This window comes from Somniosus microcephalus, chromosome 1 (assembly GCF_052327205.1).
Source record: "Somniosus microcephalus isolate GS21.2 chromosome 1, FLI_Smic_1.0, whole genome shotgun sequence".
NCBI lineage: Eukaryota > Metazoa > Chordata > Chondrichthyes > Squaliformes > Somniosidae > Somniosus > Somniosus microcephalus.
The window spans coordinates 261,256,959-261,282,957 of NC_140987.1; the positions used below are offsets into that span (position 1 = coordinate 261,256,959).

Genomic DNA, 25,999 nt, shown 5'->3' on the forward strand with positions numbered 1-25,999 from the left:
ACTAGAGCGTCCAGACCAGTAGGAACCAGAACTATCCATATTCAATGCTTGCGGTCTTAAGCCAGTAATCCAGAAAAACAAAAAATACGGCAAAATTTTACATCAGTTCAATGTTACCTAAATCCTTTTATTCTTCAGAGTGCAGTTTTCAACAGGAACTAACATTTTGCTTGCACACTTGGCATGTACCATCATTAGGCCAAACACTTTGCCTGATCACAATGGAAGTCCAATAGTGCTTTGCAACTAGCGTATACCTTGTCTCGGATTTTCTCCACTTCTTCACTGATTTCCTTCACTTTCCTTTCACTCTCTGCAGTGGTTTCTTGAAGTCTGATGATACTGTCTTGCATCATCTTTAGATCTTCTGCAGAGCGCAACTTGGTCTCTTCTGCACAAACAAACTGATATGCAACGTACAGACGGGTAAGATGTTCCATCTCGCGCGTTATTTTCTGGAATTCCAAATATGAGGATCTTTCCTACAAGTTACAAAATATGAACAATCAGAATGGGGCATTGTAATTATCAGACAGTTAACAATCCAATAACATGCTAAAGATAGCAAGTCTTTATATTAAAATACATGCAATCGAATGTTATAATCCAGTGACCTACAGAAAACCTCATTTGCAAACTTTACCACACATACATATTGAAATTTATTTTAAAACATTACGTTTTCATCCAAAACTCTACTGCTCATATCCTAACTCACACCAAGTCCTGGTCACCCATCGCCCCTGTGCTCGCTGCCCTACACTGGCTCCCTCAATTTTAAAATTCTCATCCCCATTTTCAAATCCCTCCATGGCCTCGCCCCTCCCCATTTCCGTAACCTCCCCCAGCTCTACAATCTTCCGAGATCTTTGCGTCGGCGGGAAACTCAGCGGTGGCAGCGGGGCTATAAAAAGGCTCCAAGAGACCAGGTAGGCCTTAGTGTGCGTCAGCGGGAAACTCGGCGGCGGCAGCGGGGCTATAAAAGGCTCCAAGAGACCAGGTAGGTGTACTAATCGCCAATCTCACAGAGAGAGAGAGAGAAGTAAAAAGTAATCGAAGTGTGACGTCACCAGAAAGCAGGTAAGAACATAAGAACATAAGAAACAGGAGCAGGAGTAGGCCAATCGGCCCCTCGAGCCTGCTCCGCCATTTAATAAGATCATGGCTGATCTGATCCTAACCGCCAATCTACTATCACAGAACCATCTCCTGAATCTAACAGAATTAGACACACGAAATAGGAGCAGGATCAGGCTACACGGCCCCTGGGCCCGCTCCGCTACCCACAGGGCCATGACCGATCCGAACCTAGACTCATGGCCAAATTCCTGCCCGCTCCCCGTAACCCTTAATTCCCTTTACTTCTAGGAAACTGTCTATTTCTGTTTTAAATTTATGTAATGATGTAGCTTCTACAGCTTTTTGGGGCAGCATATTCCATGGACCTACCACCCTCTGAGTGAAGTAGTTCCTCCTCATCTCAGTTTTGACAGAGCAGCACAGGAGACTGGTCAAGAAGGTAAGAGCCCATGGAATCCAGGGTGCCTTGGCACATTGGATACAAAACTGGCTTAGTGGCAGAAGGCAGAGGGTGATGGTCGAAGGTTGTTTTTGTGACTGGAAGCCTGTGGCCAGTGGGGTACCACAGGGATCGGTGCTGGGTCCCTTGCTGTTTGTGGTCTACATTAATGACTTGGATATGAATGTAAAGGGTATGATCAGTAAGTTCGCAGATGATACAAAAATTGGTAGGGTGGTAAATAGCGAGGAGGGTAGCCTCAGTCTGCAGGACGATATAGATGGGTTGGTCAGATGGGCGGAACAGTGGCAAATGGAATTTAACCCGGAAAAGTGCGAGGTGATGCACTTTGGGGGGACTAACAAGGCAAAGGAATACACAATGAATGGAAAGACCCTAGGCAAGACGGAGGGTCAGAGGGATCTGGGTGTGCAAGTACACAGATCCCTGAAGGCGGCGGAACAGGTGGATAAGGTGGTAAAAAAGGCATATGGGATACTTGCCTTCATTAGCCGAGGCATTGAATATAAGAGCAAGGAGGTTATGATGGAGCTGTATAAAACACTGGTTAGGCCACAGCTGGAATATTGTGTGCAGTTCTGGTCGCCACACTACAGGAAGGATGTGATCGCGTTAGAGAGGGTGCAGAGGAGGTTCACCAGGATGTTACCAGGGCTGGAGCGCTTCAGCTATGAAGAGAGACTGGGCAGGTTGGGTTTGTTTTCCTTGGAGCTGAGGAGGCTGAGGGGGGACATGATTGAGGTGTACAAAATTATGAGGGGCATAGATAGGATGGATGCTGAGGAGCTTTTTCCCTTAGCAGAGGGGTCAATAACTAGGGGGCATAGATTCAAGGTAAAGGGCGGGAGGTTTAGAGGGGATTTGAGAAAGAACTTTTTCACCCAGAGGGTGGTTGGAGTCTGGAACTCACTGCCTGAAAGGGTTGTGGAGGCAGAAACCCTCACAACATTTAAGAAGCATTTGGATGTGCACTTGAAATGCCATAGCATTCAAGGCTACGGGCCAAATGCTGGAATATGGGATTAGATTAGACAGGGCTTGATGGCCGGCGCGGACACGATGGGCCGAAGGGCCTCTATCCGTGCTGTATTACTCTATGACTCTATGACTCTATGCCCCCTAGTTCTAGTTTCACCCATCATCGGGAACATCCTCCCCGCATCCACCCGATCCAACCCCTTCACAATCTTATATGTTTCAATAAGATCGCCTCTCATTCTTCTGAACTCCAATGAGTAGAGTCCCAATCTACTCAACCTCTCCTCATATGTCCATCCCCTCATCCCCGGGTTTAACCGAGTGAACCTTCTTTGTACTGACTCGAGAGCAAGTATGTCCTTTCTTAAGTATGGACACCAAAACTGTACGCAGTATTCCAGGTGCGGTCTCACCAATACCTTGTACAACTGAAGCAATACCTTAGACTGGGTATTATGTAACGAGAAAGGATTAATTAACAATCTTGTTGTACGAGGCCCCTCGGGTCGGAGCGATCATAATATGATAGAATTCTTCATTAAGATGGAGAATGAAGTTGCTGACTCAGAGACTAGGGTCCTGAATTTAAATAAAGGAAACTACGATGGTCTCAGGTGCGAGTTGGGTAGGATTGATTGGGGAATATCACTCAAAGGGTTGACGGTGGATAGGCAATGGCAAACATTCAAAGACTGCATGGATGAACTACAGAATTTGTTCATCCCAGTTTGGCATAGAAATAAAACAAAAAAGGTGACTCAACTGTGGCTAACAAGGGAAATTAGGGATAGCACAAGATCCAAAGAGAGGGCATATAAATTGGCCAGAAAAAGCAGTAAACCTGAGGATTGGGAGCAGTTTAGGATTCAACAAAGGAGGACAAAGGGATTAATTAAGAAAGGGAAAATAGAATGAGAGTAAGCTTGCAGTGAACATAAAAACTGACTGTAAAAGATATGTGAAGAGAAAAAGATTGGTGAAGTCAAGCGTAGGTCCCTTGCAGTCAGAATCAGGGGAATTTATAATGGGGAACAAAGAAATGGCAGACCAATTAAATATATATTTTGGTTCTGTCTTCACAAAGGAGGACACAAATAACCTCCCAGAGATGTCGGGGAACATAGGGTCCGATGAAAGGGAGGAACTGAAATAAATCAGTATTTGTAGGGAAATGGTGTTAAGGAAATTGATGGGATTGAAGGCCGATAAATCCCCAGGACCTGATAATCTACATCCTAGGGTACTTAAGGAAGTGGCCCTAGAAATAGTAGATGCATTGCTGGTCATCTTCCAACATTCAATGGAATCTGGAACAGTACCCATGGATTGGAGGGTAGCTAATGTTACCCCACTATTCAAAAAAGGTGGTAGAGAGAAAACGGGGAATTACAGACCGGTAAGCCTGACATCGGTAGTGGGGAAAATGCTAGAGTCCATCATAAAAGATTTAATAGCAGAGCACTTGGAAAACAGTGACAGGATCAGACAAAGTCAACATGGATTTACAAAGGGTAAATCGTGCTTGACTAATCTACTGGAATTTTTTGAGGATGTAACTGGTAAAATAGATAATGGAGAACCAGTGGATGTGGTGTATTTGGACTTTCAGAAGGCTTTCGATAAGGTCCCGCATAAGAGATTAGCGTGTAAAGTTAAGGCACATGGGAGTGGGGGCAAGGTACTGACTTGGATAGAGAACTGGTTGGCAGACAGAAAGCAAAGAGTTGGAATAACGGGTCTTTTTCCGAGTGGCAGGCAGTGACTAGTGGGGTACCGCAGGGATGGGTCCTTGGACCCCAGCTATTCACAATATATATTAATGATCTAGACAAGGGAACTAGATGTAATATCTCCAAATTTGCAGACGACACAAAGCTGGGTGGTCGTGTGTGCTGTGAGGAGGATGCCGAGAAACTCCAGGATGATTTGGACAGATTGGGCAGAAGCAAGGCAGATGCAATATAACGTGGATAAATGTGAGGTTGTCCACTTTGGTAGCAAAAACAGGAAGGCAGATTATTATCTGAATGGCAATAGATTGGGAGAAGGGGAAGTGCAACGAGACCTGGGTGTCCTTGTGCACCAGTCGCTGAAGGTAAGCATGCAGGTGCAGCAGGCGGTTAAGAAGGCAAATGGTATGCTGGCCTTCGTAGCGAGAGAGAGTTTGAGTACAGGAACAAGGATGTCTTGCTGCAGTTGTATAGGGCCTTGGTGAGACCACACCTTGAGTAGTGTGTGCAGTTTTGGTCGCCTTATCAGAGGAAGGATGTTCTTGCCATGGAAGGAGTTCAGCGAAGATTCGCCAGGCTGATACCTGGGATGTCAGGAATGACATATGAGGAGAGATTGGGTCGATTGGGCTTGTACTCGCTGGAGTTTAGAAGAATGAGAGGGGATCTCATTGAAAATTATAAAATTCTGACTGGACTGGACAGACTAGATGCAGGAAGAATGTTCCCGATGGTCGGGGAGTCCAGAACCAGGGGTCACAGTCTAAGGATAAGGGTAGGCCATTTAGGACAGAAATGAGGAGGAATTTCTTCACCCAGAGAGTGGTGAACCTGTGGAATTCACTACCACAGAAGGCAGTAGAGGCCAATTCATTAAATATATTCAAGAAGGAGTTGGATATATTTCTCAAGGCTAATGGGATCAAGGGGTATGGGGAGAAAGCAGGGACCGGGTACTGAATTTGGATGATCAGCCATGATCGCATTGAATGGTGGAGCAGGCTCGGGGGGCCGAATGGCCTACTCCTGCTCCTATCTTCTATGTTTCTTTGCGTTCCTCCAATTCTGGCCTTTTGCGCATCCAGATTTCACTCACACACACAGTTAGATAGCAATCAATAGCAACAGCCCATGCCAATTTTCCCCTCTATATCCCAGGAGTGTTTAAGGACAATTTCTGCATCCTTATCCCTATCCCAGCCGAACGTGGGTAATTCAGCACAAATCTGGGTTCAAGCCTGGGATCTTTCTTCCCTGCACTGTTCAACCAAACACAGGATAAAGTAGTTGAGGATACAATGGAGAGGAAGAGCATCAATACATTATAAAACTTGTGATAGAATTTAAGTCTTAAAACGGCAGGGTATGTATACGTGGGGAGGAAGAGAAGGATTTGCAGTGTAAGGGGATAACATTTTAAGTTTCCAGATTCAGTTGTGATCTCCTCAGCTGTAGTCAACTACAGGCTCCCTCAGCGAGCGGTTCTATAGGAAACAATGCAAATTAGCATCCTTCTTAGTCCTAAAAAGGGAAAAGTAATATTTCATTAAAAAAATAGATCTTCCTTTCTTGTTTACTGAAGGAAGGTGAAAGTAACTGCAGGAAATGTGGGAGTACTTCAGGTAATTTTCTGAAATGCTACAAATGATTTCCAAATCTGAGATTATACAGCAAATGTGAAAAATGCATGTTATTACCTTCTTTTCCATTAGAGAAACCATTAAATACATACCTCCTTTAGTTTCTGAAGAGTTGGAGTAATTTCCTCTTCCAGAATCTAAAATACAAAAGGTCCGGTAAAAACAAAATTAGAAGATTAGGCTGAAGGAGGTTTATTTTGTTTCAGGAATTAAAATGCATTAAGTTTTTTGAGCTGTTGTAACATAGTAAAATATATATATATACTTTTAATACTTAGAAATATTTAATTTTAATATGGTACTTCAATATCACTACTGAAATCATTTTTATATTCTGTAAAACTCCATACAGCATATAGCACCTAAGCAGTATGCAACATGCACAAGATTCCAAGAGTTAACAACATTCACATTAGTCACTAACTACTCACCAACAGTTCAAAAATAAGTCTAAGAGCATTGTACTGGCTTTCGCTATCATTAAGTATTAAATGTACCCACTTTAACTCTTACAGCCGCTTCTGGGTATTCCAGAGTGAGTTTTTTTTTTTAATTCACTGGTACTATCCAGATGCCCTACAACCTTCAAATTATTTCAAATTCAATGGCGTTTAGAAGAATGAGAGGTGATCTCATTGAAACATACAAGATTCTGAGGGGGATTGATAGGGTAGGTGCTGAAAGCTGTTTCCCCTGGCTGGTGAGTCTTGAACTAGGGGGCATAGTCTCAGGATAAGGGGTCGGCCATTTAAGTCTGAGATGAGGAGAAATTTCTTCACTCAGAGGGTTGTGAATCTTTGAAATTCTCTTCCCCAGAGGGTTGTGGATGCTCAGTCATTGAGTGTATTCAAGGCTGAGTTTGAGATATTTTAGGACTCTAAGGGAATCAAGGGATATGGGGACAGGGTGGGAAAGTGGAGTTGAGGTTGAAGATCAGCCATGATCTTACTGAATGGCGGAGCAGGCTCGAGGGACCATATAGCCTACTCCTGCTCCGATTTCTAATTTTCTTATAAATTACTTACACAACCAAAGATAATGCATCGACAGCTTACGCAGATTTGATATCAGGAAACACATGATATACAGCACAACATTTATCCCTTGTGTGCATTTTAACAAAACTCTTGTGTTCTTAATGAACTGCTATGAAATACCACATTGTTGTGGGTTCTTGAGCAGGAGCAGCTTTTAAAAAAAAACAAGTGCAACGTACATTGGCCCTGATTTTGCAGTGCCAATGACGGCGTACACTCAGAATGGCCCCGCAAGTTCCGGGTTTCCTCATGCACTGCGCGGAAACCCAGAACTTGCGATGTCAAGTTTCGCATTGACAGATCATCTGCATCTGCTGCAAAAACACTTTCACTGGCACAGAGCTACTGCCCACAAAACCATTGCTCCTGGTTCGTATGCAGGCGTTCGGCCTTCTTTTACCAGCATAAATGTTAAAATAATTTTTTTTAAATGATTAAAACATACACATACATTTAAAATTAGTTTAGGTGAATTTTGGCCTGTTTTAAAATGTTTGAATTTATTTTTCAAAAAATAAAAATTTTTTTTTAAATGCTTAAAGGATCTTTTAATTAATTTTGAACATGAGAACATTTATTTTTATTTAAGTGGTGTGAATTCTTATTTATTTGGAGATTTCTAATATGCTTATGGGGATTCCGTACATAAATGGAATCCCATAAGCATCATAGGAAACCCCCTTTTTGATTGGTTGACCGGGCCCACGTGATCCCAGAGACATTTTCGAACCGCCTGCGCCCCTGGGACCCGTGGACCTTTACCCAGGCCTACGCCTGCAGTCCTAGGACCCGAAGAGTCCAAAACTCCAGAGACACCAGGTACGCTCAGATTTTTTTTCCGGTTCGGAGGCATATTCTTCTGGTACGCCTCCGACCGCAAATTCAGGACCAATGTTTATTGAGAGTGCAAAAAAATATGCAAAGTGTAGATTTGAGAACATTTCATTACAGTGCGTGGTATGGGGCAATCTTGAAACTGGAGCAGGCTGGCCATATGGCTTCACTTAAAAATAGCTTTATTGGTATCGATGCGAACAAACATTGCTATGGCATGCTATCTACAGAACCATAAAATCCTATTTTTTTTTAAAAAAAGGAAAACAGTACAATTGCAACAATCAGAAGTTGTGCAGCATTTTAAGCGAGCACCTGCAAGATGATGCAACCTGGATCAGTGGCTTGCAATACAGTGGATACTTATCACAGAGTTCTTTAGTTAATGGCTCTATGAAAGAAAATAGCCATAAATTCTCCTGGTACCAAAAGATGTCGCCATTTGATCACAAAGCATTAATGCCATTTGTGAATGTGTAAAGAACGAAAAGGTTCTGTACCCTTTTGCTGATTTTGGAGGTATCAGACAGGTTATGAATCACTGGCTTCCTCATGCACCTTTATGGTATCAAACCAGAGAAGACCAAAAAGCTTCAGATGGACTCGAAACCCCAGTATCCATATAATCCACCACTCTTCCAAAATTCCAACATGCCAGACAAACATGTAGAAGTGATATTTATTCAATAGTACAAATCCCTGAACATAATGAAAACAGTGCTACTGGCAAAGCAGTAACTTGAGGAACAATACTAAAGTTAAAATAATGACACCCACAGTCCCATCTCCTAGTCCTGAAGAGAATTTTTTTAAATCTCAATTTTCTCCCGTACCCCCCCTTCTAATGAAGGCACTGACTCATGCTGGACTAACTCATGGGCACCAGTAGACTGCCAGCACTTCACCCAAATGCAGGGCCCTAGACAATAAGCAGTCAGCTATATGACTTCAGGAGCATGGACAAGTTTGATCATCTTCTCACACATCATATGCGCACTTCCTCGTAGATGTTAATTAGAAGTAGAAGTCCCAACTAATACTTTTCTTCTTTAGTTCTTGGATGTGTTGATGTCAATTGTAGTGCCCCACTGTTGCCCACCGGAGATGAGCTGACAGGACAGACTGGGAATCGAAGCAGCAGCCTACCCAATACATATGGCTCAGTAACAGATCAGGATTTACACATTAGGCTTTCGTGGAGCCTCTCACCAACAGAAAAGTCTCTACATCCATCTCAGATTTGCACAATTTGTAAAATTTGAACCTCTCTCGTGTTTTTCTAATGGAAATAGGGCAGATTAGGTCCTATTGTCTCTTCACAGTTTTGGGAGATACTCTTCCAAAAATTAAATAAAAATCAAATGAACCTAATAGCACAGTGGCTGCAGTGCATTAGTTTTATTTCACTTGTAAACAAACCTTGAATTCACATTTACTTGTGCTCATCATGAACCAGAGATTTTAAAATACAAGTCAAACTCAGTAATGTACTACTGCCCCTCTAATATTCTCAGAGCCAAAAACATTTACCAGCAAGACTAACACAAAAGCAAAATACTGCAGATGCTGAAAATCTGAAATAAAACAGAAAATGCTGTAAAACTGTGCCAGCAACTTGACATTATTATTTCACTTGCAATGGGGACAACCGATTTACCGTGTGAATTTCTTTCAGCTTGGCCTCCTTTTTCTCAATTGTTTTCTGGGCAGCCAGCTTCTTACACTCATACATGTGTGTCCCTGCTGCTTCCTCAATCAAAGATAGGATCTAAGGAACAAGAATGAAAAATTAGGTCCAGCATTGTCCTATAAACAGACAATTTCAAAACTATTTGCAACAGAATACTCCAAGCTGCATACTACAACATTAAAAAAACTGTTGTAAAACCCAGTGCACAGGTCACATCTTTAACAGCCGGCAGATCTAGGCTTGTGAACTCTATGCCAGCGCAACTGATAGTACATTCAGCGTATAACTGATTAGCATGAAAGCTTTTTTCTACAAACCAAGGATGCATGAATCAAAGCGTATATGTGCTATAAAAGCAACACAACTCAGAATGACCCCCAGAGACTTAAAAATGGAACTCATTCATTTCAAGATTTGTAACATGCAGCTTTACACCTCTTCTACACACAAATGCAACTTTATCACAGGGTACGGTACTGTAGTGGTAATGTCACTGAGCTCGTAATCCAGAGGCCTGGACTAATGATCCAGAGACGAGTGTTCAATTCCCACCACAGCAGCTGGGGAATTTAAATTCAGTTAATTCAATAAATCTGGAATAAAAAGCTAGCATCAGTAATGGTATCCATGAAACTATCGGATTGTCGTAAAAACACATCTGGTTCACTAATGTCCTTTAGGGAAGGAAATCTGCCGTCCTTACCTGGTCTGACTCCAGACACACAGCAATGTGGTTGACTCTTAACTGCCCTTTAAAATGGCTTAGCAAGTCACTCACTTGTAACAAACCGCTACTAAACAAATAATAAGAATGAAACCAGACGGTTGACCTCGGCACCGGCTACGGACACGGCAATGGCACACCCTGCCCAGTCAACCCTGCAAAGTCCTCCTCACTAACATCTGGGGACTTGTGCCAAAATTGGGAGAGCTGCCCCACAGACTAGTCAAGCAATAGCCTGACAGTCATACTCACAGAATCATACCTTTCAGCCAATGTCCCAAACTCCTCCCTCACCATCCCTGGGTATGTCCTGTCCCACTGGCAGGACATACCCACCAGACGTGGTGGCACAGTGGTATACAGTCGGGAAGGAGTGACCCTGGGAGTCCTAAACATTGACTCCGAACCCCATGAAGTCTCATGGCTTCAGGTCAAGCATGGGCAAGGAGATTTCCTGCTGATTACCACCTACCACCCTCCCTCAGCTGATGAATCAGTACTCCTCCATGTTGAACACCACTTGGAAGAAGCACTGAGAGTAGCAGGGGCACAGAATGTACTCTGGGTGGGGACTTCAATGTCCATCACCAAGAGTGGCTCGGTAGCACTACTCGTGGTGAGAGAACCAACGAGAGGGAAAAACCTACTTGACCTCGTCCTCACCAAGCTACCTGTCACAGATGCATCTGTCCATGACAGTATTGGTAGCAGTAACTACTACACCAGTCCTTGTGGAGACGAAGTCCCGTCTTCACACTGAGGACACCCTTCATCGTGTTGTGTGGCACTACCACCATGCTAAATGGGATAGATTCAGAACAGATCTAGCAGCTCAAAACTGGGCATCAATGAGGCGCTGAGGAGCAGCAGTAGCAGAATTGTATTCCACCACAATCTGTAACCTCATGGCCCGGCATATCCCCGACTCTGCCATTACCATCAAGCCAGGGGACCAACCCGGGTTCAATAAGGCGTGTAGAAGAGCATGCCAGGAGCGTACCTAAAAATGAGGTGCCAACCTGGGGAAGCTGCAACACAGGACTAAATGCATGCTAAAAAGCAGAAGCAGCATGCTATAGACAGGGCTAAGCAATCCCACAATCAACGGATCAGATCAAAGTTCTGCATTCCTGCCACATCCAGTCATGAATGATAGTGGACCATTAAACAACTAATGGGAGGAGGAGGCTCCATGAATATCCCCATCCTCAATGATGGTGGAGCCCAGCACGTGAGTGCAAAAGACAAGGCGGAAGCGTTTGCAACCATCTTCAGCCAGAAGTGCAGAGTGGATGATCTATATCAGCCTAATCCCGAGGTCCCCACCATCACAGAAGCCAGTCTTCAGCCAATTCGATTCACGCTACGTGATATCAAGAAATGGCTGAGCGCACTGGATACAGCAAAGGCTATGGGCCCCGACAACATCCCGGCTATCGTGCTGATGACTTGTGCTCCAGAACTAGCCGCGCCTCTAGCCAAGCTGTTCCAGTACAGCTACAACACTGGCATCTACCCGACAATGTGGAAAACTGCCCAGGTACGTCCTGTCCACAAAAAGCAGTACAAATCCAATCCGGCCAATTACCGCCCCATCAGTCTACTCGCAATCATCAGCAAAGCGATGGAAGGTGTCATCGACAGTGCTATCAAGCGGCACTTACTCACCAATAACCTGATCACAGATGCCCAGTTTGGGTTCCGCCAAGAACACTCGGCTCCTGACCTCATTACCTTGGTCCAAACATGGACAAAAGAGCTGAATTCCAGAGGTGAGGCGAGAGTGACTGCCCTTGGCATCAAGGCAGCATTTGACCCAGTGTGGCATCAAGGAGCCCTAGTAAAACTGAAGTCAGTAAGAATCAGGGGAAACTCTCCACTGGCTCGAGTCATACCTAGCACAAAGGAAGATGGTTGTGGTGACAATCATCACAGCCCCAGGACATCACTGCAGGAGTTCCTCAGGGTAGTGTCCTCAGCCCAACCATCTTCAGCTGCTTCATCAATGATCTTCCCTCCAACATAAGGTCAGAAATGGGGATGCTCGCTGATGACTGTAGTGTTCAGTGCCATTAACAACTCCTCAGATAATGAAGCAGTCCATGCCCGCATGCAACAAGACCTGGACGACGCTCAGGCTTGGGTTGATAAGTGGCAGGTAACATTCGCGCCACAGAAGTGCCAGGCAATGACCATCTCCAACAAGCGAGAGTCTAACCACTGCCCCTTGACATTCAATGGCATTACCATCGCCAAATCTACCACCATCAACATCCTGGGGGTCACCATTGACCAGAAACTTAACTGGACCAGCCATATAAATATTGTGGCAACAAGAGCTGGTCAGAGGCTAGGTATTCTGCAGCGAGTGTCTCACCTCCTGACTCCCCAAAGCCTTTCCACCATCTACAAGGCACAAGTAAGAAGTGTGATGGAATACGCTCCACTTGCCTGGATGAGTGCAGCGCCAACAACACTCAAGAAGCTCGGCACCATCCAGGACATAGCAGCCTGCTTGATTGGCACCCCATCTACCACCTTAAACATTCACTCCCTCCACCACCGGCGTACCGTGGCTGCAGTGTGTACTATCTACAAGATGCACTGCAGCAGCTCGCCAGGGCTTCATCGGCAGCAACCCCCAAACCCGCGACCTCATCCACCTAGAAGGACATGGGCAGCAGGTGCAGGGGAACACCACCACCTCCAAGTCACACACCATCCTGACTTAGAAGTATATCGCCGATCCTCTATCGTCGCTGGGTCAAAATCCTGGAACTCCCTACCTAACAGCACTGTGGGAGTACCTTCACCACACGGACTGCAGCAGTTCAAGAAGGCAGCTCACCACCACCTTCTCAAGGGCAATTAGGGATGGGCAATAAATGCTGGCCTTGCCAACGACGCCCACATCCCATAAACAAATAAAAAAATATATATAGCAGGTAAGAGCAGCCTCAAAAACACTGCAAGGTTAATTCTTTAGGAGAAGGAAGATGGAACATATCTGAATACTTAATATTCTGTACCAAGTACCGATAGGACAAAGGTACACAAAAAAATTTCCCACTCAGGTTCCCTATCTCAGCTATTCAGTAATAGTGTGTGTGTGCAATGGTGGGGTGGGTGAAAGAGAAGAAAAATACATAATAGATGCAAGGAACTTGCTCACCGGCTCCAGCTCACCTAGGTACAAGAACTGCTCATCCATTCAGATAATTTGCCATTCTAATAAGCCTGAATCCCCCCTCTATTCTACTGAATGAGGAACCTGAACTTTCCTTTTCCTTCAATTAAGTAATGGAATAGACTACCTCTTAACAGTTCTAAATGCTAAGCACTTGCTTCTTTGGCTATGTTCAGCTTGAGATCTCTTTTGCTTATAACCAAGTCCCACAGGCCTCTGTTTTATGGCCTTTGGAATGGGGGTTCACAGCCGACTTACTGCTCCTGAAAAATCGTTCCGGCAACTCAGTTTTGAAGATGCTACCTCTCCAACACAGGAGCAGAGAGTAGCTCTTGTGTACCAGTCTGAAAGAATTAGAGTATAAAACAGGACCATTCCACTCAGGTCAGAACTACCATTCACATCAACATAGAAACATAGAAGATAGGAGCAGGAGTAGGCCATTCGGCCCTCGAGCCTGCTCCGCCATTCAATGAGATCATGGCTGATCATCCAAATTCAGTACCCTGTCCCTGCCTTGTCCCCATATCCCTTGATCCCTTTAGCCTTAAGAAATATATTCAACTCCTTCTTGAATATATTTAATGAACTGGCCTCCACCACCCTCTGTGGCAGAGAATTCCACAGGTTCACCACTCTCTGGGTGAAGAAATTCCTCCTCATCTCAGTCCTAAATGGCTTACCCCTTATCCTTAAGACTATGACCCCTGGTTCTGGACCCCCCGGCCATCGGGAACATCCTTCCTGCACCTAGTCTGTCCAGGCCCGACAGAATGTTATAGGTTTCGATGAGATCCCCTCTCAATCTTCTAAACTCCAGTGAGTATAAGCCCAATCGACACAATCTCTCCTCATACGTCATTCCTGCCATCCCAGGTATCAGCCTGGTGAATCTTCGCTGCACTCCTTCCATGGCAAGAACATCCTTCCTCAGATAAGGCGACCAAAACTGCACACAATACTCGAGATGTGGTCTCACCAAGGCCCTGTACAACTGCAGCAAGACATCCTTGTTCCTGTACTCGAACCCTCTTGCTACGAAGGCCAACATACCATTTGCCTTCTTAACCGCCTGCTGCACCTGCATGCTTACCCTCAGTGACTGGTGCACAAGAACACCCAGGTCTCGTTGCACTTCCCCTTCTCCCAATCTATTGCCATTCAAATAATAATCTGCCTTCCTGTTTTTGCCACCAAAGTGGATAACCTCACATTTATCCACATTATAGTGCATTTGTCATGTTTCTGCCCTATCACCCAACCTGTCCAAATCGTACTGGAGTTTCACGACATCCTCCTCACAGCATACTCTCCCACCCAGCTTTGTGTCGTCTGCAAATTTGGAGATACTACGTCCAATTCCCTCGTCCAGATCATTAATATATATTGTGAACAGCTGGGGTCCTAGGACCGATCCTTGCGGTACCCCACTAGTCACTGCCTGCCACTCAGAAAACGACCCGTTTATTCCAACTCTTTGCTTTCTATCTGCCACCCAGTTCTCTATCCAAGTCAATACCTTGCCCCCAATCCCATGTGCCTTAATTTTGCATGCTAATCTCTGATGCGGGACCTTATGAAAAGCCTTCTGAAAGTCGAAATACACCACATCCACTGGTTCTCCCTTATCTATTTTACCAGTTACATCCTCAAAAAATTCCAGTAGATTAGTCAAGCACGATTTACCTTTTGTTAATCCATGTTGACTTTGTCCGATCCTGTCACTGCTTTCCAAGTGCTCTGCTATTACATCTTTTATAATGGACTCTAGCATTTTCCCCACTACCGATGTCAGGCTTACCGGTCTATAATTCCCCGCTTTTTCTTTACCACCTTTTTTGAATAGTGGGGTAACATTAGCTACCCTCCAATCGAGTTCTGGAAGATGACCAGCAATGCATCTACTATCTCCAGGGCCACTTCCTTAAGTACCCTAGGATGTAGATTATGGGTTATACAGATAATTCATGGTATCAGGAGACAGGCACAAACTAGAATACTTACTTCTGGAGGCTTCATATTCAGAACTTTAGTGATACGGCCCTAAAAGCAAAATGAATTTTATTTTAAAAACTTAGCACAGCATCTGTAAAATGTAAGAAATGATTTTCAATTAAAATGTTGCCACCTTTTCAATATTCAAACATACAACTGCATATAACATTTTTAATACCATATGTTTGATTAAATTCATTAACACATTTCCAATAAAAACACAAATTTTAAAAGGATCACACGCTTTGAAACCCTTATATAACTTACAATCAGCAATACCTGAGTGCAGCAGTGTATGCAAAATAAACTCTTGCGTTATGATCTGCAATTCAGACATGCACATGACATAACGTGCTATAATACTTGTAAAGTAGGAAGCTTTCCTGAATACAAGGGGGAGATTACACAATTTTGTGTGTCCGATTCGCTAATTGGTTATATTTTTCCTCCATCTATTACTTTCTCCTCTCCACTTTCATTAGGATTCCCCTGGCCCTACTGCATTTTTTGGTGATGAGAGCAGGCAGAGCACTGCTCCAAATTCCGAGAAGGGCGCTCAAGCCTTGATTAGTTGTCGAACAGTCTGGAGTGACTGCTTATCGAATTTTCCCTCCCAACTCAGGGGCTTCACCTGATGACCAAGCTAGAATTAGCGATATCATGAACATAAACCATCATTCATCCCACTCCATGTCACATGTCAAACCATCACCAGGCTGTGCTATCATTTTCCCCCAAAAATGTTTAATTATCATTTCAAGCACTATATATTGATGCATCATTTGGAATAGCCATGATGGAAAAGAAAACAGTTTAATTTCTTTGTCGTCACTAACCTCATTAAGCCTGTAGCTCGACAATGCACATCCCATATTTAAATAGTGGTATAGCACCCCTGCTACAGCTATAAGTGGAAAGACGCAGTTTCTTACTGATGCAGGCAGGGCTTGCACAGCTCTTTTTAGAAACAAAGCTTGTATAATCTCATGGTTTCAAACAGTGACTTGATCCAGTGTCAACAGAAATTCTGTTCAGCAATATCTGGATTATAGATTTTTCTCTTTAAAGAAAAATTACATTTTACACCGTGGAGTGGGGTGCTAAAGAGAGATGATGAGTGCAGGAAATTCCTTTCTGAAAGACAGGAATTTAAAATATTCAAATGATGCAGGACTTGCAGTACAACACCTCCCACATGGAACTCCATCTTTCAATCACTCCAATCTGGTTCCTGCCCCTGCCCCGGCACTGAAACGGCCCTTATCAAAGTCACAAATGACATCTTATGTGACTGTGACTGGTAAACTATCCCTCCTTGTCCTTATCGACCGGTCTGCAGCCTTTGACACGGTTGACCACACCATCCTCCTCCAACGCCTCTCCACCGTAGTCCAGCTGGGTGGGACTGCATTTGCCTGGTTCCATTCTTATCTATCTAATCGTAGCCAGAGAATCACCTGCAATGGCTTCTCTTCCCGCTCCCGCATCGTGACCTCTGGTGTCGCCCAAGGATCTATCCTTGGCACCCTCCTGTTTCTCATCTACATCCTGCCTCTCAGCAACATCATCCGAAAACAGGTTCCACATGTACGCTGACGACACCTGGCTCTATCTCACCACCACCTGTGTCGACCTCTCCGCTGTCTCTAAATTGTCAGACTGCTTGTCCAGCATCCAGCACTGGATGAGCAGAAATTTCCTCCAACAAAATATTGGGAAAACTGAAGCCACTGTCTTCGGTCCCCGCCACAAACTCCATTCCCGAGCCACCGACTCCATCCCTCTCTCCGTCATCAGTCTGAGGCTGAACCAAACTGTTCACAACCTTGGTGTTGTATCTGACCCGGAGATGGGCTGCCGACCACAGACCCGCGCCATCACTGAGACCGCCTATTTCCAACTCCGTAACGATCGCCCGACTCCACCCGTACTTCAGCTTATCTGCTGCTGAAACCCTCATTCATGCCTACGTTACCTCTAGATTTCACTATTCCAACACTCTCCTGGCCGGCCTCCCATCTTCCACCCTCCATAAACTGAAGCTCATCCAAATCTCTGCTGCCCGTATCCTAACTTGCACCAAGTCCCGTTCTGACCGCCATTGCCTCTTGGTTAAGCAACGCCTCGATTTTAAAATGGTTTTCAAATCCCTCCATGCCCTCACCCCTCCCTATCTCTAACCTCCTCCAGCCCTACAACCCTCAGATCTCTGCGCTCCTCCAATTCTGGCCTCTTACGCATCTCTGATTTTAATCGCTCCACCATTAGCGGCCGTGCCTTCAGCTGCCGAGGCCCTAAGCTCTGGAAATTCCTCCCTAAATCTCACCGCCTCTCCACCTCTCTCTCCTCCTAGAAGACGCTCCTTAAAACCTACCTCTTTGACCAAGCTTTCGGGCATCTGCCCTAATATCTCCTTATTTGGCTTGTGTCAAATTTTTTGATAACATTCCTGCGAAGCACCTTGGGACGTTTTACTATGTTAAAGGCACTATATAAATGCAAGCTGTTGTTGTTGTTCTGGCCTAAACGCCAGATCATAATCATGTCCATGTGTAATGGCCCACAACTCCTCATGCATGCCCACTTTTGAACTACTAGATCGGTTCTTAATCTACTCCACTTAGTACGGGTATAGTAGCACACAACACGATGGAGGGCGTCCTCAGTGTAAAGGCAGAACTTGGTCTCCACAGTGTAAAGGCGGAACTTGGTCTCCACAAAGACTGTGCAGTGGCAATTCTTACCAATACTGTCATGGATAGACGCATCTGTGAGAGGTAGATTGGCGAGGACTGGTCAAGTAACTTATTCCCATTTGTTGATTCTCTAACCACATGTGGCAAGCCCAGTCTGGCAGCTATGTCCTTCAAACTCAGCCAGCTCGGTCAGAGGTGGTGTTACTTAGCCACGCTTAGTAATGAATATTAAAGTCCATCACCCATAGTACGAGGTGCCATTCAGCCCATTGTGCCTGTGCCGGCTCTTTGGTAGAGCTATCCAATTAGTCCCACTCCCAACAACTCGCTGTGTAAAAAAATGTTTCCTTATGTCGCCTCTGGTTCTTTTGCCAATCACCTTAAATCTGTGTCCTCTGGTTACCGACCCTTTTGTCACTGGAAACCGTTTCTCCTTATTTACTCTATCAAAACCCTTCATGACATTGAACACCTCCATTAAATCTCCCCTTAACCTTCTCTGCTCAGGAGAACCACCCCTGCTTCTCCAGTCTCTCCATATAACTGAAGTCCCTCATCCCTGGTACCATTCTAGTAAATCCCTTTCGTACCCTGTCTAAGGCCTTGACATCCTTCCTAAAGTGTGGTGCCCAGAATTGAACACAATACTTGAGCTGAGGCCTAAATCTTTAATTGTCTACATCCCTCTCAATTTCTCCTACACACAATTTTCCACTCCATTATTAGTGTATTCCCTGCACTTTTCCAAATCATCATGAAGCTGTGAATAATTATGTAAATATTCCAACAAATCAGAGTGTTATATAGCACAGCATTCTGGCAAGATTTGCACTAGTTCTTAACTATTTAGTACACAAAAATTAGATCCCACATTTCTTGGCTCAATGTACTGCTGAATGAAAAGCACTTGCATCTAAATGTACAAACCTGCATGATAAGGAAGTGCGGGTTGTTGACGTTCAGGCCGACTGAACAGAAGAGATCTTGCACTCTGGTGTTGTTTGCATTCACACCATTAATTAGGTACTTGTTTCTCCCACCAATTACCACCTGAAAAATGAATAGTTTTAAATGCCTTGCAATACGAATACAATGATTTTAAAAACACAGCTTTTTTTTTTAATGATTGAAGTGCAATTGGTGTAGAAATCTGAAGACCATAAAAATCCTTAAAACCTACATAACAATCTCTTATATAAGTCACAGCGCAATAGCAACAGAATGGTGAATTCCTCAGACAATTTAACCACTTTCATCCCATTTCATCAGATAAACACTAATTAATTCCACTGACAGTCCAGGATTAGAAAAATAAGTGATCGATGTTGTTTAATGAGTTTGTGCAATATCTAATCCTGGAAATTGATTTCAATTAGGGCTGCTTGTAAAACACACTTTGTAAAAATATATTTATCTTAATGCACTTTTAAGAATGGCTTACATAAAACAGATTAAAAAAAAGTTTTTAAAATGTTTGAATTAGAAATATAAACACAAAATAGGAGGTCCAACAAAATCTGAAAAAAATACATTAATATTTTAGGCAGAGACTTTTCATGAGAACTGAAAAAGACAAGATAGCTCGTTTATAACATTGCCCATATCAAAGAGGAGAGAAAATGGAAGAACAGGTAAAGGTCAAGAGAAAGCTGCAAATGTTGGAAAACTGAAATTAAAACAAAGTGTTGAAAATACGCAGTAGGCTTGTTAATAATCTTTACCATTGCAGCCTTTCAGAACTACAATAGTAAAGATCAAGAGTCAGGTATGTTAACTACTATTACTAGGGCAGTGTCCTAGGCCCAACCATCTGCAGCTGCTTCATTAATGACCTGCCCTCCCATAAGGTCAGAAGTGGGGATGTTTGCTGATGTTTGCACAGTGTTCAGTTGCATTCGCAACTCCTCAGGTAATGAAGCAGTCCGTACCCACATGCAGCAAGACCGGGATAATATTCAGGCTTGGGCTGATAAGTGGCAAGTACATTCACGCCACACAAGTGCCAGGTAATGACCATCTCCAACAAGAGAGTGTCTAACCACCTCCCCTTCACATTCAATGGCATTACCATTGTCGAATCCTCCACTATCAACATCCTGGAGATCACTATTGGCCAGAAACTTAGCTGGACCAGCCACAGAAATACTGTGGCTACTGGCGCACCGTAGATGCAATGTGTACCATCTACAAGATGCAACTCGCCAAGGCTTCTTCGACAGCACCTCCCAAACCAGTGACCTCTACCATCACCTCCAAGTACCCCTCCAAATCATACACAATCCTGACTTGGAAATATATTGCCGTTCCTTCATGGTCACTGGGTCACAATCCTGGAACTCCCTAACAGCACTGTGGGAGTACAGTCACCATACGGATTACAGCGGTTTAGGAAGGCGGTTCACCACCATCATCACCCACATCCCGTGAATGAATTAAAAAAGCCAGCTAATGGATTTAATAGCCTGTGAACAATGTTCCCTCCAAGCTGCATGGCCGCGCAGCAATCTGCAAGGTCCCACGCAGGCCGCTTACCAGCTTTTCCATTGTAAATACTGTGCATGCGCAGAAATTTAAAGGGACTGCGCATTAAAAGAAACAGGCCGCGCAGAACAAAGTGCAGCTTACAGGGGACATAGTCGGTGAACAGACTTTATTTTCCAAAAAAGCTGAAAGAGGTTAAAAAGCCATGGAAGATATATAATGGTCATCTGAGAAAAGACAATAGAAAGCTCCATAAATGAAAGGAAACAAGGTGGTACGTGAATAGGAGAAACTGACAGGGAAGTGCAGAGAAGGGTGAACAAAGGGACAGGAGTAGGCCATTCAGCCCCTTGAGCCTGTTCTACCATTTAATGAGAACATGACTATATGTATCCTAACTCCATCCACCCGCCTTGGCTCCATACCCCTTAATATTCTTGGCCAACAAAAGTCTATCGACCTCAGGTTTAAAATGATTAATTGAGCTAGGATCTACTCCTTTTTGTGGGAGAAAATTCAACACTTCTACCACCCTGTGTGTGAAGAAATGTTTACTAACTTTTCTCCTGAATGGCCTGGCTCTGATTTTAAAGGTTGTGTCCCCTTGTCCTAGACTCCCCCCACCAGCAGAAACAGTTTCTCTCTGTCTAGCCCATCAATTCCTTTCAAAATCCTAAAAACCTCAATCAAATCACTCCCTTCCACATTCCATGGACGTTCTCCCAGCATTCTGGCCAACATTTGCCCCTCAAGCAACATCACAAAAACAGATTATCTGGTCATTTAACTCATTGTTTTGGGATCTCACTTTCCCCAATATGGCTGCCACATTTTTCTACATTACAACAGTGACCTATGTTCCCTTTAAGCTGCGCGGCCACGCTCCAGGGGGTCTCGCACAGCCGGCTTGCCAGCTTTTAAATAGAAAAACCGCGCATGTGCGGTATTTTGAATGAGCTACGCAGCCCAAAAAAAATTACGGGGAACACTGACTACATTCAAAAGTACTTAATTGGCTGTAAAGTGTTTTGGGAAACCCCAAGGTTGTGAAACACACTATATAAATGTATAACAACAACAGAAAATGCTGGAAAAACTCAGCAGGCCAGGCAACATCCGTGGAGAGAGAAACAGAGTTAACATTTCAGGTCGAAACCCTTTGTCTTGACAAAGAGTTTCGACCTGAAACATTGACTCTATTTCTCTCTCCACGGATGTTGCCTGGCCTGCTGAGTTTTTCCAGCATTTTCTGTTGTTATTTCAGATTTCCAGCATCTGCAGTATTTTGCTATCGTACCTATATAAATGTATGTTCTTTCTTTCCTAGAGGTGGAAGTAACAGAGGGCTGGAGTTGCTAATGTCAAAGTTCACAGAGCTGCTGACTGTCCTGAAGGAAAATCAGTTTCTGTTCCTGACATTTGCCTTGTACAAGGCTGGAGCACTGCAGGAGATCAAACGTGGAAACGTCAGAATGGGAATGGAAGGGAGAAAAATAATCATAATATGATTAAGCAGAGTCAACATAGTTTTATGAAAGGGAAATTGTGTTTGACATATTAATTAGAGTTTTTGAGGATGTAACTAGCAGGGTAGATAAAGGGGAACCGGTGGATGTAGTATATTTGGATTTCCAAAAGGCATTCGATAAGGTGCCACATAAAAGGTTGTTACGCAAGATAAGGGCTTATGGGGTTGGAGGTAATATATTAGCATGATGAATAGAGGATTGGTTAACAGACAGAAAACAGAGAGTAGGGACAAACAGGTCATTTTCAGGTTGGCAGACTGTTACGAGTGGGGTGCCGCAAGGATCAGTGTTGGGGCCTCAGCTATTTACAATTTATAATAATGACTTAGATGAAGGGACCCCGTGTAATGTATCCAAGTTTGCTGACGATACAAAGCTAGGTGGGAAAGTAAGCCATGAGGACATAAAGAGCCTGCAAAGGGATATAGACAGGTTAATTAAGTGGGCAATAAGGTGGCAGATGGAGTATAATATGGGGAAATGTGAGGTTATTCACTTTGGTAGGAAGAATAGAAAAACAGAATTTTTTTAAATGGAGAGAAACTATTAAGTGTTGGTGTTCAGAGATAATTAGGTGCCCTCATACATGAGAATTAGCATGCAGGTACAGCAAGCAATTAGGAAGGCAAATGGCATGTTGGTCTTTATTGCAAGGGGGTTGGAGTACAAGAGTAAGGAAGTCTTGCCACAATTGTACAGGGCTTTGGCGAGACCACACCTGGAGTACTGTGCAGTTTTGGTCTCCTTATCTGAGGAAGGGAATACTTAGAGGCAGTGCAACAAAGGTTCAATAGACTGATTCCTGGGATAAGAGGGTTGCCCTATGAGGAGAGATTGAGCCTATACTCTCTGGAGTTTAGAAGAGGGAGGTGCTCTCATTGAAACATAAGATTTTGAGGGGGATTGACAGGGTAATTGCTGAGAGATTGTTTCCCCCTGGCTGAAGAATCTAGAATTAGGGGGCATAGTCTCAGGATAAGCGGTCGGCCATTTAAGACTGAGATGAGGAGGAATTTCTTTACTCAGAGGGTTGTGAATCTTTGGAATTCTCTACCTCAGGGGGCTGTGGATGCTGAATTGTTGAGTATATTCAAGACTGAGATATAGATTTTTGGGCTCTAGGGGAAATAAGGGATATGGAAATCAGGCAGGAAAGTGGAGTTGAGGTAGAAGATCAGCCATGATCTTATTGAATGGCAGAGCAGACTCGAGGGGCCATATGGCCTACTCCTAATTCTTACGTCCTTATTATGTTCATAAATCTATCGTTATCCTTCAGACCCAAGATGAAGAACTTAATTCTCCAGCTGTAAAATACAAGGTGAAACAGTCCTACATAGTTTATCAACCCTAATACATATTTGATTTCCTTTGTTCTTGGTTGACTTTCAGTATGGGACAGATAGACTGTCCAAGATGCACTTTCTCCAGCTATTAAAGACAGGGGCTGGAGATTCTATGGGTCCAATGAAACCATCTGTATAAGTTATGTTACGGATTCTGATTGAGGGCTAGTGCTCCTGAGGGGATTAGAAAAGGGTTGCATGGTTTGTTATTTTTCTTGTATTGATGCGATATAGGTCAAATTATGTGAACTGCAATCTGCTATATTGTCTGCTGCTACTTTTAATAAACTGGTTTCATAGTTTGTAGCCTAAAAAATGTTGAGTGTTTATTCCATCACTTTCTCCCAAGTCTAGCTCACAAGACAGCTTCAGACATATCCAGTAAGCTAACTGCACTACAGGCATTTCTGTTCAACTCCTGGGTTTGCGACATTACCCAATATTGTGCATGGTCACACTTTGGTTCACAGATTGCAAAGATTTGCGGATGGAGTCTGCAACACTAAACACAACAGAAATGTGAGTGTAAAATCAAAATATTTTTTTTTAATTCGTTCATGGGATGTGGGCGTCGCTGGCAAGGCCAGCATTTATTGCCCATCCCTAATTGCCCTCGAGGTGGTGGTGAGCCACCCTCTTGAACCGCTGCAGTCTGTGTGGTGAAGGTACTCCCACAGTGCTGTTAGGGAGGGGGTTCCAAGATTTTGACCCAGTGACGATGAAGGATCGGTGATATCTTTCCAAGTCAGGATGGCGTGTGACTTGGAGGGGAAATTGGAGGTGGTGGTGTTCCCATGCGCCTGCTGCCCTTGTCCTTCTAGGTGGAAGAGGTCGCAGGTTTGGGAGGTGCTGCCAAAGAAGCCTTGGCAAGTTGCAGCAGTGCATCTTGTAGATGGTACACACTGCAGCCACGGTACGTCGGTGGTGGAGGGAGTGAATGTTGAAGGTGGTAGATGGGGTGCCAATCATGTGGGCTGATTTGTCCTGAATGGTGTCGAGCTTCTTGAGTGTTGCTGGAGCTGCACTCATCCAGGCAAGTGGAGAGTATTCCATCACAATCCTTACTTGTGCCTTGTACAGGAAACTTTGGTTTATCCAGAGGTTGTATGTCCGGAAACCTCGATCTATCAGCAGAAATCAGGAGCCGTTTTGTTAGGTTTTTTTTCTTCTCGTGGCTTTGTTTTCAACAGTCGGGCTCTGGAAAGTCTCTCTGAAGCTGTTGCTAAGCTACAGAGACGCTTCCAAGGTACGGGCCGACTGTTTACAAGCTGTTGCTAAGCAACAGTGTTTGTTGTCAGATACGGAGATGAAAACCTCCATATGCTTCAACATTAACTTTGTATGTCCGGCAGTTTTGATAGATCGGCAACAGCTCGGTCCCGTCGGTGCCGGATATAACAAAGTTTCCTGTAGATGGTGGAAAGGCTTTGGGTAGTCAGAAGGAGGTGAGACACTCACTGCAGAATACCTAGCCTCTGACTTGCTCTTGTTGCCACAGTATTTATGTGGCTGGTCCAGTTAAGTTTCTGGTCAATGGTGACCTCCAGGATGTTGATGGTGGGGGATTCGGCGATGGTAATGCCGTTGAATATCATGGGGCAGTGGTTAGAGGCTCGCTTGTTGGAGATAGTCATTGCCTGGCACTTGTGTGGCGCAAATGTTACTTGCCACTTATCAGCCCAAGCCTGAATACCGTCCAGGTCTTTTGCATGCGGGCATGGACTGCTTCATTATTTGAGGCGTTGTGAATGGCACTGAAAACTGTGCAGTCATCAGCGAACATCCCCATCTCTGACCTTATGTTGGAGGAAAGGTCATTGATGAAGTAGCTGAAGATGGTTGGGCCTAGGACACTGCCCTGAGGAACTCCTGCAGTGATGTCCTGAGGCTGTGATGATTGACCTTCAATCACCACAACCATCTTACTTTGTGCTAGGTATGACAGCAGCCAGTGGAGAGTTTCTCCACCCTAATTCCCATTGACTTCAGTTTTACTGGGGCTCCTTGATGCCAGACTCAGTCAAATGCTGCCTTGATGCCAAAGGCAGTCACTCTCACCTCACCTCTGGAATTCAACTCCTTTGTCCATGTTTAGACCAAGGCTGTAATGAGGTCGGGAACCAGCCCTGAGTCTCTTGCAATCCTAGTCATAGGTGAAAACAAGTAGTTATATTTGCATTTGTGTCCTCTTACAGCACTGCTGCCAATAGCAACCCTGACTTCACAGCAGTGCTGTAAGGCAACACTACTGCTTCAGGAGACAGCAAAACTAAGAGAGGTGATTTCTACCACTACCTCAAGGCCGTGGTGCTCTTAGTAGCAAATATAAATACTTCCTCTGGAAGCAGAAGTTGCCATCTTTCTGGTCACAGATGCCCCAATTGTTGGCTTGTATTCATCTTCCCTGACCTACAGGGAAGGTCCAGCAGCCAGGTATTAAGTTGAGAACTACAACTTGTGCACAATTATTTATTGTGCCAGTGCTACAGAATCCACCCCACGACACAGAACGGGGATTCAAGGGCCTAAAAGGGAATGGAAGGAGAGGGGAAAGAGGAGGAAAGAGAGGGCGAAGGGGATGTTCCACCGAAA

At 44.2% G+C, this 25,999-nt stretch overlaps 1 protein-coding gene across 1 annotated transcript in view; it reads right to left on the minus strand.

Moving 5' to 3' along the window:
- smc2 (structural maintenance of chromosomes 2) overlaps positions 1-25,999 on the minus strand; it is a 74,825-nt gene that overhangs the window by 37,982 nt on the left and 10,844 nt on the right. The window contains 5 exon segments of the mRNA XM_085992963.1: positions 258-482; positions 5,981-6,025; positions 9,417-9,527; positions 15,365-15,403; positions 18,979-19,101. Of these exon segments, the coding sequence (XP_085849089.1) occupies positions 258-482; positions 5,981-6,025; positions 9,417-9,527; positions 15,365-15,403; positions 18,979-19,101 (543 nt within the window).